Source organism: Rhipicephalus sanguineus, unplaced genomic scaffold, assembly GCF_013339695.2.
Source record: "Rhipicephalus sanguineus isolate Rsan-2018 unplaced genomic scaffold, BIME_Rsan_1.4 Seq9225, whole genome shotgun sequence".
Classification (NCBI taxonomy): domain Eukaryota; kingdom Metazoa; phylum Arthropoda; class Arachnida; order Ixodida; family Ixodidae; genus Rhipicephalus; species Rhipicephalus sanguineus.
The window spans coordinates 37,993-55,212 of record NW_023616294.1 but is presented as its reverse complement, the minus strand read 5'-3'; the positions used below and the strand labels follow the sequence as shown (position 1 = coordinate 55,212).

Here is a 17,220-nt window from a genome sequence, read left to right as displayed (position 1 = left end):
GTATTTCAGTTATCTCTTTGTTTGCTGCATGTTTCTTTTCTTCACTGAGCACTCGCTTAGTGGGCGTTTCGCCCATCCCAACAATCGTTCAGTGCGTGCTCTTATCATGCTCCGCAGTACTTATCTTCGTCGATGAATTCGAGCTTTGCTTTCACCTCCTTTATTTCTTTTTTGAACTTTCCCGGCGCTTCGTTGTCTACGCTTAACATGTAGTTCAGCTCACTTTGTAACTGCTTCTCTTGTTGCCTTTCCTTTTGACGTAATACACAGGCTCTTTCGATGGCAACCATCTTTACGTCACACTTAAACTGCTCCCACACCGACACAAAGTTGTTGGTTTCTAAACGGAGGACAGTTGTAAGACATTCTTTGGTTTTCGTGACAAACATCTTGCAGTAGCTTTTCATTAAATTTCCATAGAACCAATCAAACTTCGCAGCCTTTCGTTTTTTGCCAATGTTAACCGTGACCAAGCAATGATCACTAAAACTAAGATGTTGCGTTTCATAGGAGGAGCATAGAGGTACCAACTTCGCTGACAAATATATTCTGTCTAACCTCGCATGAGACTGACCTTGAAAATGGTGTACCGTACTTGGCCCTCTCGCGTCATTACGTAACCGACATCTTCCAGTTCTCTCTCGGTCACTATTGCTCTCAACAACTCAGCGCTTCTATCACGCACACTGAGGTTCGTCGTTTTATCTTCAGCTCTACATACACAATGAAGTCTCCTAGAAAGACAGCAATTCTTTCTGTTTTTCAAAAACCCCTCAACCACCCTAAGAATGTTTCCCGTTCGTGCGTTCTGTTCGGTGCATAAATGCACACGGCCCGCCAAGGCATTCCAGAAAAAATAAAATCACACACAACAGCCTACCGCTATCGCAGGTGGACACATTTTCAACAACCGCGATGCTATACGACTGACGATGCAACCTCGACACACCCCCTGACCAACCCACAGCCATGACAAACATAGCTACGTACCTGCCCCGACCAGACAAACCATACATGACCTAGGCAAAAACTTGAACCATTTGCTCCGTTTGTTCTTCACTTTCCATTTTAGTTTCTTGTACAGCCAAAAGGTCTACGTCGTTTCCCAAAGAATGCGACTAATCTGGCATTGCCTCCTGCGTGAACACAGTCCCCTTGCATTCAACGTCGCAACGCGCATGTTAGTTTTAAAGTTAGTCGCCGTTTCATGATGGTTGCTTGGCCGGGTTCCTACTCACGTCGCAGCAGTGGGTACTTGTGCTCCTTGGAACGTCTCCTCCGCTAAGGCGAAGGCGGCGTTGGGGTCTCCACACGATCAGGCGGCAGGTTTGGCCTTGGTTTCAAGGTAGGCCGCCGACCAGCGCTCTTTTTGGAGGTTCTCCGGTGCCTGACGTGTCCACGTTTCCAGTGCTGTCAGATGCCTCACGAGCCCGCTTTTAAGCGATGCCTCCTGCCGCGGTCATCTCGACGTCCGTTGCTCCCGGGCCGACCTCTCGCCCATCTGCCGATGACTTCTCGCGGCTTTCGCGTCGTCGTCTCCTGCTTTATTCTCTGCCTTCGTTCCTGGCGCAACACGGGGCTTGTCGCCTTCACTGGTCCCTTCCTGTGCGGCTCCTGTAGAAAGTTCAAGGGGCATTACACGCGTTTCCGCATTGTCAGCCTCCCTGCTCGCTTCTTCGGCGTCCGCGGAGTCCATCAGGTGCTCAGACACTTCGTCCGTTCGGATTGGCCCTGTAATGCTGGCGTATGATCGCACGCAGTGAGAGTCATCGTGGCCATAGCGACGACAAACCCCACAACGCGGCACGCGGCAGTCCCGTCGAATGTGCCCGATGCCACGGTGTCGGAGGCAGAGCGGTGCTCTGCCAGAATGACGACGAGCGCCACGTCTTCCGCAACACGCAGTTGGTGTGGCAGGTCGTCCACAGTAACGCCCACATGCAGTTTCATTGTAACCGAGCGGGTAGTTGACCCTTTGTCACTGCAACCCTGGACCTTCCACTTGTCTCTGCTTATTTCGGTCACTTTTCCAAAAGGCGACAAGGCAACTTGCACATCTTCGTCCGGCACGCCATGAAGCAGCCAGCATAGGCGTGCGCACAGGGGGGGGGGGGGGGGCAGGGGGGGCGGCCGCCCCCCTAATCACCTAAGAGGGGGGGGGGGCGCAAAATCTGCACCGTACATGGACTTAGTAGGGTGGTGGGGGGGGGGCGCTGCGATGAACCTTCGCCCCCCCAAATGAGGAACCCTGCGCACGCCTATGGCAGCCAGTATAGCTTTAGCCGCACACCACGGTCACGGGGGTCAGTCAACATACAGCGATGGTCCTTGACGTCGAATGACTCCGTCGCCAGCATCTTCTTTTTGCCTTCATCATCCTTGAACGTCACTGCCCACAGGTGATTCATTTGGTATGCCCAAGGGCGACCACTTCCGGCAGCAGCGAAAGACGAGCAAGGCTGTCTCGGACATGCTCCACACGACACGGTCTGGCTTTTAAATTGCCATGCAAAAAAACCGTGTGCAAAACAGAATCACCTGAAGGCAAATGAGGCAGAACAACCTGGAAATCTTCGCCTGGCTTTTCGGTACACCTGATACCGCGGACCACACGAGCCGCTGAAACCGCCCCTACACGGGAACACATGATAGCACGTCCGTTCACTGTCGTGGCCGGAAGTGGAATCCCGAGCTAGCGGCCGATGACAGTGGCCGACAAAAGATGTACCAATGCACACCTGACATTATTCGGGGCAAAATTGTCGCGTCACCTCCTGAACATTCTTGAGAACCGCACAAAAAAAAAATAAAAAAATATTAGTGCCGCCAGTGAGGTTTGAACTCACGACCCCTGGTTTACGAGACCAGTGCTCTACCACTGAGCTATAGCGGCCGATGACAGTGGCCGACCAAAAGATGTACCAATGCACACCTGACATTATTCGGGGCAAAACTGTCGCGTCATCTTCTCAACTTTCTTGAGAAGCGCACAAAATTTAAAAAAAAAACATTAATGCCACCAGTGAGGTTTGAACTCACGGCCCCTGGTTTACGAGATCAGTGCTCTACCACTGAGCTATAGCGGCCGATCACAGTGGCCGACCAAAAGATGTACCAATGCACACCTGACATTATTCGGGGCAAAATTGTCGCGTCATCTTCTCAACTTTCTTGAGAAGCGCACAAAATTTAAAAAAAAAACATTAATGCCGCAAGTGAGGTTTGAACTCACGGCCCCTGGTTTACGAGATCAGTGCTCTACCACTGAGCTATAGCGGCCGATGACAGTGGCCGACCAAAAGATGTACCAATGCACACCTGACATATATGGGGCAAAATTGTCGCTTCATCTTCGCAACTTTCTTGAGAAGCGCACAAAAATTAAAAAAAAAACATTAATGCCGCCAGTGAGGTTTGAACTCACGGCCCCTGGTTTACGAGATCAGTGCTCTACCACTGAGCTATAGCGGCCGATGACAGCGGCCGACCAAGAGATGTACCAATGCACACCTGACATTATTCGGGGCAAAATCGTCGCGTCATCTTCTCAACTTTCTTGAGAATGGCGCAAAATAAAAAAATATTAATGCCGCCAGTGAGGTTTGAACTCACGACCCCTGGTTTACGAGACCAGTGCTCTACCACTGAGCTATAGCGGCCGATGACAGCGCCGACCAAGAGATGTACCAATGCACACCTGACATTATTCGGGGCAAAATCGTCGCGTCATCTTCTCAACTTTCTTGAGAATGGCGCAAAATAAAAAAAATATTAATGCTGCCAGTGAGGTTTGAACTCACGACCCTGGTTTACAAGACCAGTGCTCTACCACTGAGCTATAGCGGCCGATGACAGCGGCCGACCAAGAGATGTACCAATGCACACCTGACATTATTCGGGGCAAAAATTATTGCGTCATCTTCTCAACTTTCTTGAGAAGCGCACAAAATTTAAAAAAAAACATTAATGCCGCCAGTGAGGTTTGAACTCACGACCCCTGGTTTACAAGACCAGTGCTCTACCACTGAGCTATAGCGGCTGATGTGATTTGGCAACCAAAAGTTGGATCAGCGCATGCCTTCATAATTCGCGGCAGAACCGCTAGGTTCTTTCCAGTGTGCCCTAGATGGAGAAGAGCAGCAGTTAAATGCTCCCAGTGAGGTTTGAGATGACTTTCGGTTTACGAAACCAGTGCTCTGATTATGACTGAGCTATCAGAACTGTTTCTTCTTAAATAGGAACAGGCTGGATTTTTTCCCGACTTCGTCAGCCGCAATTTTACCATTGTTTTATGCCTTGTAAGAGCGCTTGGGGCTCAGAAGTATCGCCGCCTAAAATTTGCTTAAGTGTAGCTTCAGAACGCTGAAAGCCATAAAGCACAAGTTTGTAAACAATTCAAAACCACTCTATGAACCACGAGTATCCAAATCGATAAGGTATAGGCGCTCACTGTCTGGCCTGGTCCTGAAGCGAGCCTTGAAGAGCAGCGCCGACCTCGTCCCGACTGCTACGTCGTAAATAAGCCAAGCGCCAAGGTGGGTGATGACGACGCCGTCGGTGCCCGAGCTCTTGTTCTGACAGGCGCTCAGGCCGCCCACCCAGCAACACCACGTGACCTCGTAATGCCGCGGTTCATCTTCGCCGCGGTCCGGAAGCGTCCATAGCACCAGTGCCCGCTGCGGCTCCATCAAGTCCACCGTGAACTTCCAACCTGCAGCCAACAGGTCAATGGAAATCGTCGACTTCGGCAAAACAGAGTGAATGCGCAGTTTTGTGCAGTTCCAGTTTATTACTACAATACAACCTTTTCTTTTTCGAAACTAAACGAAGCTTTCTGGATAAACGTTCCAGAAAGTTTCGCGTTTCCTTTATGTGTGAATGCAAGCTTCGCGATGTAGTGTTGCTATTTCATAAGTCAGTAATAGATTGGTCCAAAGCATTCTAATGAGCACGCTGCAGCGCTAAGGCCATGAGCAACTACAGAGCGAATGCGATATTAAAAAAAAAAACACTGAAACTTTGTTGCTCTCTACAGGCGCTCCTAGAAGATGGTTTCTTCTTGGGTAAGCTATTAGAACAGGGGTCTCAAGCTCACCTCAGCTAGCGGGCCGCAGTCACTAAGTTTAGTCTCGCGAGGGCCAGGACAGTGAAGAAGGTGAGAGCGCGTGGTGTGGGGGCGGAAGGGGAGGGGGATGTGAGTGGTTACCGAAAGGTTAGCCAAATCCTCTTAAGTTATGAGCCACATATGTGATATGGGAAGGGCCACGTTCTTTGTCGCTGCCCTCGCTACAGCGCACACAGGCTGCCGCTATCTGCTGTGTTGGCCCGCCTTGATAACAGACCCCTGTCGGAACAGTCAGTGCTAGAATGCCGTCCCGAACTGTCTTCACATCGTAAATCAATTAAAGCCTTACTGAACTTTTTTCGTGGCAGCGGCTTATTGAAAAGGCTATAGTATTCCCGTTATACACCTTCCTTTCGTTTATTTGTTTGTTTGTTTTTTCGCGCGCCTGCTGTTCTCCCCGCTTTCTTTTCCATCTTTCTTCACCCTCCCCTTGGTGTAAGGTAGCAAACCGGATGCCCGGATGCTACAATTCTGGTTGACCTCCCTGCCTTTCTCTCATTTTATTATCTCTCTCTCTCTCTCTTTCCTATATAATTTTATACGAGTCATTTCTGAAGGGGATTTTCGCGTCAGTGTTCGAGAAACATATGGTTACCGAGCTCCAGAATGCCTAAGAACTAGATGCCGGTTCTTAAATATACAGTTGTTGAACCACGGTTATGTTTCAACACATGGCGACCACATGGGGTGCGATTTTTTTTACTAAGAAAGTAACAAACATATGGTACGAAGACAGTCATGTCTGAGCCGGGCCGAGCCGCTAGCAATGAGAACCGCAGGCCGCGTGTTTGAGGCCCCTGCTATAGAGTAACTGTATATTACTCTATCGCAGGGGCCTCAAACACGCACGGTCTATACTGAACATTAAGCCCGTGGCACGGGCTATGTTCGGCATAGAAAAAGCATTCACAGTTTCGCCACAAGGTCGAAGCAATGAATATAATAGCAACAAATTGGAATGTCATGCGAAGAAAGGCTAGCAGCTCACTTCTTTAGGAAACGTCGTAGCTGCAACGAGCGACTAGTGACTTTCGTGCTGTCTATGACCTTTGCGATGAGAGCAGAGCAGTACGAAGCTATGAGCCGTCTGCTGATCACCTCTGAAGATAAGCGCGCGACCCGCGAGAGACCACAGCCAGATCGGTCTAGTACGCATTTCCTGCTGAAATCGTACAGCCCTCTCCCCCCCCCTTCCCCTCCAGCTTCTCCCATGTGCGCTTTCGTGCAAGGTGGCCGGCTAGTTCCATCTCTGCTTGAGCTGCGTTCGTTGGCAGCGCTCGCGCGCTCTTCACTCGCACATAGAACATACGACGCGCGGGGCGATGTTATCGATTTGGACTTCATATGGAACATGGACGACAACGGTGACGCCGACGGCGAAAATGCGCCTGGCGTGTCCGTGTATTTGTTATCGCAATAAAACCCTTGGTATTGTGTGTTATATGAGGCAAACTGACAGATTAAAAGTCGTTCGAACCAGGGTTGCCACTGACTTTCGAGTAAATGTCGCCAAACGACGAGCAAAAAGTCGCCAAAAGTCGCCATTTTTTTTTTACAAATTTCGCCAAAATGTAGCCATTCTAGATATGTGCGGCATACCCGAGTAACAAAATTTTCCACTCACGTATAGCCCCGTAGAACACAGTACCATCCAAGACCCTTAATTATATTGACGTTTCTCGATGCCAGTCGTATCACCCCGCTTCACCATGGGAGTGCATGGTGCTGCTTCTCCGACTAGCCGCCAAGATGTGCGTGGTGGCGCAATGAACGAAACGCTCATGATATCCTTCCATCCCTGTCCTCGTTTCAAAGCTATAAGTGTGGTATAAACCTTGGGCGAAACCGTGAAAGCATTATTGGTAGACAGCTTTACGTACCCTATATGAATTAAAGGATTATAAAGGTTTATTGAAGGTAACACGACAGGAATTCTTACAGGAACCGATCATTAGTGAGTCTTACACCTTTTCAGTGTGAACTAATATGATACCGGACATTCACCGGACCCTTTCTTATAGTTACTTATATCTACACGCGTCAATCCGATGCGTTATTGCTGTATAGCGATGTAAAACTGTTATATAGCAATTGTTTTATTGCACACGCTCACACGGAGAACAGTGAAAAATGCTCAATAAATAATTTTATTGCAGAAATAGCCGCGTATCCGCCTCTCTTCGCTATTCCAAAACAGTCTTTGCGAGCTGAACTGGGGGGTACTGCAACAGTGAATAAGTCGCCAAGCTATTCACAGCAGTTGGAGCTTTGGCGGAACAAATGGTCGGAACGCGCGGCAACCCGTCGTCTTGCCCTTCAGATGCGAAACTTCAGATAAGCTTAAAGCACCTAAAGCAACTAAACCTATAGTCAATCACTGCCCCCTTCGCGTTTGCAAGGCAGTCCGCTGACTTACATTTTGCTAGAATGTCGCTGGGGGACGTTCCAGCACCTCCTGCATCTAGATGGCATCCCGAACCTAATGGATCCCACTCACTGCTCTTATTTTTCACAGAACATCAAATAAACGTTTTATACCCAAATAAACGTTTTATTATCTCTCTAGATGAATTGAGGAGGTACACACGAGTTACCAGGACGACATACCGAATGACGCGTAATGTGCATGCATTACTCGTGGGTCTAAAAACCAGAAAAATACTGAGAATGTTGCCGCTCATTCGTTGGGAGACCTGAGCTTAGGATTCAAAACTCGGTGGAGGTTTTAAGCCGAAAATCGCCAAAAATTCGCCATGCGCCATCATAATTTTAGGTCGCCACGGGGCCTCTCAAATTTCGCCCAATTTGGCGAAAAGTACCACCATTGGCAACCCTGGTTCGGAACTACGAGTCGTGTCGAGCATATGTCATGGGAAAAACAGAAAGTGTCAACTTCAAAGCGACCTATCTACGATACGGTCCATGTTGCTGTCTCTACATGCTGTCTATACATTGCCGTTCGTGTTTGAAACTCCCTTGGTCCCTTACCTTCTCGCTGAGCCGAGCGCACTCTGGCGCACTCGGCGTCTCGCTGTAACCGCCGGCCGCGCATCGTCGGCGCGCGCAGAACACGTACTCGGTGGCTGGCTCGAGCTCGGAGGCGCTGATAGCGGCGGGCGAGGCGCCGCTCTCGCGGCACAGCCAGCGCGCGCCGCCGTCGCAGCCCTCGAAGGTCGGCCGTGAACCCGCGCGCGACAAACCTTGCCTCGGCAGAGGCAGGTAGACGGACGTCCGGTGGCCCTTCTTCAACACAGCAGCTCGATCTGCGAGTGGCTCACGTTGATCAGGTACGGGCTGATGGTGTTGCCGCATTGACTCCTCCTCGGCTTCGCGGCTGTGCACGCTGCCGGCGAAGGCGACGGCCTGCGAGATCCATTAGCACCACTCAGTGACCTCCATCGACAGAGATTAGCACCGGTATCTTCGAAGGAAATTTGCGTATAAACCAAAGGGATACAGACAGGTCAGTAATTTCACAGCCGTAGTTTTGTGAAAGCAAGTCAGTTTCTTGGCCCGTTCATCCATGTTCCTCTCTTTTTTTTCTTTTTTGAGTGGTCGTTGGTGATGGTCCTTCATTACAATAAAAAGGCACCGACGCAGAAATACATTGTTCACGGTGTGCAATCAAGGACATGTGATGCAATATTTATCAAGGCTTTAAAAGACGACATAAGTAGCGTGTGTAGGTGTGTGGGAGGATTCCGTCACTTTCACTTTCTGCGCTATCGTTTGGATGATGATGGATTTCAAGTAGTGTCTTAAGTGAAATTTCTTTCCTTTTCTGATATTCTAGCGTTATCTCAATCAATATGGTGGCCCAAGTCTTTGCGTAACCTGCACAAAGCGTTGATGCGACTTTTTTTTTCCGTTCTACATTGCTGACATAATGCTTCAACGGCTTTTCAGAATTTGCCTACCTCGCTGGTATCTACACAGCCGCAAATGATTTTCACAATGTGCATATTTGCATTAGTCCTACGGACTAAAGGTTCAGCGTGAGCCTGCAATTGCGGCATCTCAATCCTCATCAGCACCGAGTCGTGAGAATACCAGCGTAAGAAAGACCAAAACAGTATCAACAACAATTACAATTACGTGAGTTAATTTTGATGTAAGTATACTTTTGCTGGAACCGCAGACTGAAATACGTATGTCAAAAGGCCCGCTCTTTGAACTGCTGCAAGCGTGGACGCGTGATCTGTACGCATTTCTGCGCACGTGGCTGGGGCTCGTACGCACGGCTCTCTTTCGTGATAAAACTGGTCGCGTGCGACAAAAAATGTTTCGCTCATTGATACAAGACGTAAAAGACCGCGCCCAAAATGCACAAGGCCAGTGTTGTAGAGCGTTGCTTGCGCTTTCGAGCAGGTGCTCTCATGAGATTAATAACACCCGTGAGGGCGTATTATGGCGGCGCCCAGATGTTTCCTATTGCCTAGATGAGAAGGCACCACAATAACATGCGTGTAAAGCGCTTTGCCAAGAGTATACTTATGAGGATTCCTTGTTCATTGAGCGCGGTTGCTGATCGTGGCGCATTTAAGTCGAACTAACTTACACAATTCATCGCCTTGGTACGTCTTGCCGTAAAGTCAGGTACAACCGCGCGACAAAGTGAAGTAAGAGGATGTTGACAGCGCACGGCAGCGCAGCGTGCGTACACAGGTACATTGAACGTTAATATTGTCAAAGGAGCTGTCGTGACTGTTCGTAGAACGCGGCTGCTTACGCAATTCTTGGCCAGTCGAAAGTCTCGCTGATGTCAAAAGATTGCCCTTGCTTTCTGTATTCGGCAACGATGGCGGATCGAAATAACTCTTGCATTCACTCACCCAGAACAAGTTACATGCTGAAAACGAAAGGATCACTGTAGCCACGAGCATTTTGTCAGGTTCCCGGGGCTTAGCAAATTCGCTGTCTCGACGGCCTAAGGAGACTTCTTCTTCATCATCCACAAGAAAGTGTGCTCGTGAGCTCGAAGAATACGTTTGTTTCTTTTTCGTGGCTCACACCCGGCATTGCGGATTGGCCAAGGATTTCAAGGCTCGCAAAACTTGCAAGGAGGGTGAAAGTAATTTAGAGAAATGCGGGGAGGCAGCTGTGTCTGAAGACGTCTGTAGACTGCTACATCTCACCGACGTAAGAGCAAATGCGGGAGACGGGAAGAGAGGCAGGTAGTTGAAAGGCAGTTGTTCTATAGTAAAATGAGTTACTGTACACAGCACGTTGTCCTGCGAGCGGATGTTCACTCTAAACACACGGCGCGCAGGGGTCTGCACATCTCACATGCTCCAGTGACGAGCATCTGAGCCTCTCTCATATAGAAAGTTCAACAGGTGTGTTAAAGCGCGTTGAGCATGATCGACACGTCTCCGTGCACCCGAAAGCTTCACCACTGAAAAAAGCCCGAAGTCCAAAGGACCTCTTCGATCAGCCGCAAATTCAGGGCGCGTGCAAAGAATGGGGTCTCTTCAGCGTGACTCAAGTAACAGTCATGATTTTGCTCCTGGGCCAATCTTATAAAGGTGTCGGCGAGTGTGCGCAACACCAAGCCGTAATCTATGCAGTGGTGGTTTCTTCGCAACCGAATTTCACACCTGCTTCGTAAATCTTCATATCTGCTTAACTTAATGTTTATATATTTCTTTTCAAATATATATTAACAATAATCACTAGCGATTTACGTGGTGAGACCTCCATATGATTATGAGACAAGGCGCAATGGAGGACTCCGGATTTATTTCGACCACCTTGGGTTCTTTAACGTGCACCTAAATCTGAACACACTGGTGTTCTTTGCATTTCGCCCCCCTCGGGAATCATATATATAGGAAACAGTTGGCCATCGTTTCCTCGGCCGAAAGAGTCATCTCCCCCGTGGAGCCACCCGGAGGCGCAGGACAGTTGGTCTTTAGTCAAAGTTGTCACCGATTACCAGCTACGCATCCTCGCTTTTTCCTGTATCTTAACACCGTGACTGCAGAGTTGCGTTCCCGTTTGCGACCAACGTAGCGTGCGGCTCGACCTGACAGCGCTTCTTGATCGCACTGTGCCTCAAGTGCTTTTCGTCCGTCTGCTTCCTACGTTCCCTGACTCCTCTTTGGGCCATCTTATGCAACCTGCGATGTATCCCTTCCCTTTATGCCATCAAAGAGCTAACCTCGATCACATCATGTCGGGGTGTACTCAGCACCCACCACATAAATCTCCAAAGGCAGTGAAACTTCACTTGAACGAATTTCAAGGGACCCCAGGAAAAAGTTCGTTACAGTGAAGTTCGCTAAACTGAAATAGCTACGTTGCAACTTGTTATCAGGAAGTAAAGAAACATCAGTAGTTGAAATGAAATTAAACCATTTGTTTGCAATGCTGCTTATTTGAATGTGAATTTCTGCTTATTTAGCGTGTTTTGAAGGTCGTGAATTGAGTAGCTGTGCCCAAGCTCTCATAAACCTTCTCCAGCACAACACTGTGCTGGGCAGAGAAGGACTTCAGTTGTGCCAAGTACATCAGTGCTTCTTTAGCTGAAACTCTTCATGCTTCCTATACGAGGGTTACTTCCTCCTCCTCCTCTCTCCTTCCTGAGGTAGCTAGGGCGCTCGCTACAATCACCTCTGGAGACAGAGTGGCGCATGTCTCAATGGGCGTTGTTGGGCGTTCCGCTGGCGGAACTTATCACGAAGGCCACGGTAACGATATGCTACAGGAAGTGCGGTTGTACTTGTGACTAATATGACGTGGGAAGCATTGGCTGGTGTCACAAAATATGTACGTAGAACTGAAATGCGATCTGCACTATATTTCGTTAACTGAAATGCGTTAGCATTGGGTCCAATTGCGCTTCGACGGGGGATTTAAAAAAAGTTCGTACAACTGAGTAGTTCGTTTAACTGACGTTCGTTCAAGTGGTATTTTACTGTATTAATAGTAAGCAGTAGTGGAGGTTGCCATGCCCAGCCCAGTGCCCGAGGTCCTGCAGGCCAGACCCTGAATTGGGCCAAGTGGGTAGCGAATACATACCCCAGGTAAGCCCCTCCGCTTCCGCCAACACCGCCCCATTCCCTCCGGGGACAAAGTTTCTCTCTCCCTCCTCCTGTACTTCTACGCATCTGATGCCGCTGAAAAGTCGCCACAAATTATCGCTCAAGTATGTTGGTCGTGAACACAACTTACCTTTGCTCATCGTACGCCGTCGCGGCTCGACCTTCGGGCGAGTTACGGAACGCATTCGTCGCCGAAAACCACTGCGCGCTTCTAGTCGCGGTGTGCCGTTTTGCGCGTATATCGCATTCGCAATATATAAAACGAGGGTTAATTCCATAATTATTAGCAACGCTATCACGATTCTAGCAGAAACTTTAAAGTTCCGTCATGCTTTCCGTTTAACAAAGTTACAGCACTTGAACATTTCTTATGGTATGTTATGATGAACTTTATTCAGGTCCTGAAGATCACCCTTAGGTTGACGCAGGCGGCTCCCACGCCGCGGGACAGTAAGGTCTAAGCTTACCGCCGTATCGTGGGCCTTCTGGATGGCCTGCACTTGATCTGAAAGAGCTCCACTGTTAAGGACCCCTTTGGCACCCAGTCTCTTACCTGGTCACACTCTGTGAAAGCCACAGGACACTGCCAAGCATATGATGCAGAATAATGATGTCATTATACTTCTCGCAATTTATTTCATTGTAACTTACTTTCTGGATATACCTTGCTAATAAAGTTTGGATTCGAGTAAGTGCATGCTTGTCTGTAACAATCTCAGAGTCACCGCTTGAGCTCTATTGAGCTTAGCGTGCGGCACTGGAAATTCTCTTCTGTTCATATAGTTCGTGACTTCATTATACGTAAGTAATCGGTCCTGTTCTCCTCCTGCATGCTACTGGAATCCTGGGCGCGTAGTGAACGGTAGTAAGACGTCGTGCAGCTGCGTTAGCCATCTCGTTTAAATTCTTCCGAGATGGATCAACGGATCCTATGTGTGCACGAAACCAGCGGATTTCGATCCTTTGGCTGTCCATCTCACCGATCAGCTGAGTAGCTTTCTGGTTACAAAGTCTTTCGTAAGTGTCTAACAGCATCTTAGAGTCACTGTAAGTTCGCGTTCACTTATTATTCCTTAAAGCTAATGCTATCACTAGTTGTTCCGCGACTGTCGCGTCTTTAGTCATGATTGTGACAGCGTGCTGAGTGGGTCCGCTGCATCTACTGGTATACTGCCGTAAAGCCTTTTTTTTCCTCTGACTTATGCAGCATCTACAAAGCCCGCATGTTCTCTGTCATGTTCTATCTCCTGCGGGAGAGCTTTGGCCCTTGCATTTCTTCTTTACAGGTTGTGCACCGGGTGCATATTTCTGGGGAAAGGAGTCGTCTCGATTATTTCTCTTATATGCCATCTTTGCCAACACGCCCAGTCTTCAACCTTAGCCATCTTTTAGTTATTCTGTGTCTTCACCCGAATTTCTGGATTCGGTTGGGTACCACCCGACCTCTTCGAGTATTGCTCTACTTGACCTTCTTCCAGCAGGGCTAGCCAGAAATTTTTTTCGGGGGGGGTTCAACCATACTTTATCTATGTTCGTGCGTGCGTTTGTATGTGTGCATGTATATATACGCAAGCAAAACTGAAAAATTTCGGGGGGGGGGGGTTGAACCCCCCCAACCCCCCCCCCCCCCCCCCCTGGCTACGCCCCTGTGTTCCAGAGAGCTTCTCTCGATCAGTGGGCAATTTGCTGAGCTTCAGTTATTTCGGCTAATGTGTTGTGGAGCCCCAGTTTCTTTAATTTATCATTCGGCGTGTTAACCAGCAATCCCATGGATAGTTGTTTTGACAAGCCTCGATTAATCTGTTCAAGTTGTTCATCTGTCGGTGTCCATCTAAGCATCCCAGCTGCATGGAGAACCCTCTGTGTCTGTTAGTGATTCTCCTTAGCAGTCTTATTACATCCTCAGTCTTGTGATGTGTTGCATTGTTCTTCCATTTGCCCCGTTTGCCTCCAGGAATAACCGACTCTAATGGATTTCACATTGCCTACCTTCGTGGTTAGTACCAATCTGGGTTCTTCCTTGGGAACATATCCCCGCTGTTTTCTACCCCTTCTCTTGTCATTGAGTACTATAGGAGTTCAGACTTCTCAGCAGAGCACTTGAGTCCTCATCTAAAATGAACTCTACCTCATAAAGGCTCTCCTGAAGTTTGCTTCCTTCAGCGCTCGTCGTCCGCATAAATTGCAATAGTAAAAAACAAATACCAGGAATACTAAACGTAAATATGTAATCGTTGCCGCTTTGGGTTCTGTTAACTACGCACAACCAAATGAATTCATTATTTGATGTAATGCTTTTATTGTACGCGTGTGGTGTCGCTTGTCGTGTAACCTGTCGCCGCCTTTTGACTATGTATGTTTCAGTCTGTCTGGGACTTTAATTTTGTCGGATTGACCTGCTACAACTCGTGAAAACATGCGTTATTTTGGCGCAGTCATTTAAACAAATCAATTTTGCTGGTTATTGCACAGCAGTATCCTGCGAACGACAATGGCACGTTGCTACTGGCGGCCAATCCAAGCCAAGCCATTGGCCAAATTAGCGGCGTGAACGAAAGTTTGCTGGACGGTTGTGTTGGGCCGGTTTAATGTTGTAACAAGGCAGAATTATGAAAAAGCAGAAGGTCAACACTCTCTCCAGCAAATTATACAAGGGAGCAGTGACAGGTCTTATCGGTTTCACCGCGCTGACGGGTGTGTATCTCGCTTATTTAACCTTCAGTTTCGTGGAAGAACACCAACCTCCAAAGAAAACAGCGCGAGCTGGCCGTGCAAGACCAGCTTCTCGTTGACGGAGCGAAAGAACTGAGCAACTGAAAAGTAGTTCTGCAGGTAAGTCTCCCCAGCTGCGACACTACGCCTCGCTTGCGTAGAGATGCATATACGAAACAAATGCGCTTGGTTTCGCAGTATGATGCAGTCGCTGCTTGGAGCCTTCGTCCCGAACTGCCGGGAAGCCCGTCGTGCGATCGCTGCAACTTCGTCGATTACGCGACAGAAATGGAAAATCCTCAACTGAACCACGTTGCAATGGCTACGCTCCAACTGGAAAAGGTCGCCAGTTTCTACCGGGACACCTTGGGACTTAAGTGAGATAACGTGGCTAGCTAACGCGTGTTCACGTCCGATGTTAAAACACATAATCGCGATTGATGAACTCCGTCTACTTTCCGGGGAACTCTCGCACATTTCGCAAGTTAGCGCCCAATTGTGGAACTCTGCCGCACACTAACAGGCCTTGGATATAAACACAGTGCTCTTCTTTTCTTGTTCTTTGTGCATATTTGTTCAAGATGTATATTGCAGCTTTTCTTTATTCTGTTACTATTTCTCAGGGAACCCCGCGTGGTAAATTTCGATTACCAGCCACGGCGACCGCATTTCGATGAGGGAGCTAAGCGCAAGAACACCCGTGTATTTAGTTTAGATGCACATTAAACCCTAGTTTGTCAGAATTATAACCGTTACCAACATGCCTCATAATCATATCTTAAGTCTTGGTGCGTAAAACCCTAGAATTCAAGGTTTTTTCTTGTTTGTTTTTTAATGATTGATTTAGTGATTTTGGCATTTTACTACTGCGTAGGTGAGCGAACCAGTACCCCAGAACGAGCACGGCGTAACTACGGTGTTCGTCGACGTGGGCAATACGAAATTTGGAACTCCTGTTACCCTTGGTGAGAAGAGCCCCATCGCCAACTTCCTGGACAAGACAAGGGGGCGGTACCCCTCACGTTTGTCTGGAAGTCGACGACATCGAGGCAGCCGTGGCTGACCTGAAGCAAAAGGGCATCCGCATGCTGGCCGAGAAGACGCGCATCGGAGCACACCGGGAAACCAGTTCATGTTCTTGCATCCAAAGGATTGCGGAGGTGTCCTCGTCGAGCTGGAGCAGGCGTAGATTCAGTGCTCTTGGTCGAGTCGCATTCATTAACAGCATTTCGTCTCCAATGTAGCCCTTCAGCTACAAGTTTTAGTGTCATCCACACACACAAGAGAACTAAATATGCCAATCATGGTTCTAGGTGCTGCAAGTAAACAAGAGTGGCCAGCTAATCCTGTTCGTTGCCATAGCTAGTTCACCTGTGCAGGGCAAGGTAGCAAGATGTGCACCAACATGCTTTGCATTTTAGTGCAATGATTACCTTTAAAAAGAGGCAATGTATTAATGAAAATCTGAGTACTGCGGCATGTACGTAGCCATGCAGAAAGGAATTGTACATCAAAGCCTTAGGAGGCAGACGAGAGAAAAGAATACATGTTCAGCTATGAAGCGTAGTAGTTGAGATAGGCCACACAAATGGGCAACTTCAAATCTCTTCTAGGTTTTTTAGGTATTACGCAAGAACAAAAGCAGCAGCTCGATTCTATTTATCAACTGACATGTTCAATTTGTTAAGTACACTATAGTCCTTTATGAAAGGGAACACGCGATCGCATGGCCTGCGCTCTGCTGCGGCTGCCTGCAGCACCATCAAACCGACAATTAAGAAAGCAGGACCGCTTTTGGCGGCATCGCCCGTTCTGAGACCGAAGCGGGAATGTAATTCTAGCAGCGCTTGTCTGAGGCCATGACTCGTTATTTTGTTTGCCAATAGCTGACACCAAAGGCGGACATGCTTTCTTTAGCTGTCGGTTGATGGTGCTGTAGGCAGCTGCCGCAGAACGCAGGCCACGTGCTCGCGTGTTCCCTTTCATAGAGGACGACAGTGTACATATGCACGTACAAAGCAATCTGCCATGGCCTTTGTCATGTGCAGAAACTGCACAATTGCTTACCTTTGAACAGACCGGACGAGTGTTGTTTCAGTACATTTCAGTTTGCAGGTAGTAGTGGAGGCAGTGTATGTCATTTGTATCACTCACTTGTTCCAGCAGTCAAGATTACCAGCCTAGAGAGCCGAGATCATGGGATGCAAAATGCATCGACAAGAAGTTGTGTGCTGTGAAAGGAATTCATTTGACATTTTTTTACAAATGCTGGATTTGAGAAAATTCTCCATAGGTAAATTTCACCAAACATGCACGAGGGCTAGAACGGGAATTTCCTGT

At 48.4% G+C, this 17,220-nt stretch overlaps 1 protein-coding gene and 7 non-coding genes across 8 annotated transcripts; 1 reads left to right on the top strand and 7 right to left on the bottom strand.

Annotated features, from left to right (window-relative positions):
* Positions 1-2,821: 2,821 nt before the first annotated feature.
* Positions 2,822-2,893, bottom strand: Trnat-cgu (transfer RNA threonine (anticodon CGU)). Its single transcript has one exon. It is a non-coding gene; the product is annotated as a tRNA-Thr (tRNA).
* Positions 2,894-3,014: 121 nt separating this feature from the next.
* Positions 3,015-3,086, bottom strand: Trnat-cgu (transfer RNA threonine (anticodon CGU)). Its single transcript has one exon. It is a non-coding gene; the product is annotated as a tRNA-Thr (tRNA).
* Positions 3,087-3,207: 121 nt separating this feature from the next.
* Positions 3,208-3,279, bottom strand: Trnat-cgu (transfer RNA threonine (anticodon CGU)). The gene has a single exon. It is a non-coding gene; the product is annotated as a tRNA-Thr (tRNA).
* A 120-nt stretch (positions 3,280-3,399) lies between these two features.
* Trnat-cgu (transfer RNA threonine (anticodon CGU)) lies at positions 3,400-3,471 on the bottom strand. Its single transcript has one exon. It is a non-coding gene; the product is annotated as a tRNA-Thr (tRNA).
* Positions 3,472-3,587: 116 nt separating this feature from the next.
* Trnat-cgu (transfer RNA threonine (anticodon CGU)) lies at positions 3,588-3,659 on the bottom strand. The gene has a single exon. It is a non-coding gene; the product is annotated as a tRNA-Thr (tRNA).
* A 116-nt stretch (positions 3,660-3,775) lies between these two features.
* On the bottom strand, positions 3,776-3,846 carry Trnat-ugu (transfer RNA threonine (anticodon UGU)). Its single transcript has one exon. It is a non-coding gene; the product is annotated as a tRNA-Thr (tRNA).
* A 121-nt stretch (positions 3,847-3,967) lies between these two features.
* On the bottom strand, positions 3,968-4,039 carry Trnat-ugu (transfer RNA threonine (anticodon UGU)). Its single transcript has one exon. It is a non-coding gene; the product is annotated as a tRNA-Thr (tRNA).
* An 11,159-nt stretch (positions 4,040-15,198) lies between these two features.
* Positions 15,199-16,096, top strand: LOC119378672 (methylmalonyl-CoA epimerase, mitochondrial-like). Its single transcript, XM_037647725.2, is given in 4 exon segments — positions 15,199-15,222; positions 15,755-15,885; positions 15,887-15,998; positions 16,001-16,096. Coding segments are annotated over 4 exon segments (336 nt in total). The 3' UTR covers positions 16,070-16,096.
* Positions 16,097-17,220: the final 1,124 nt, after the last annotated feature.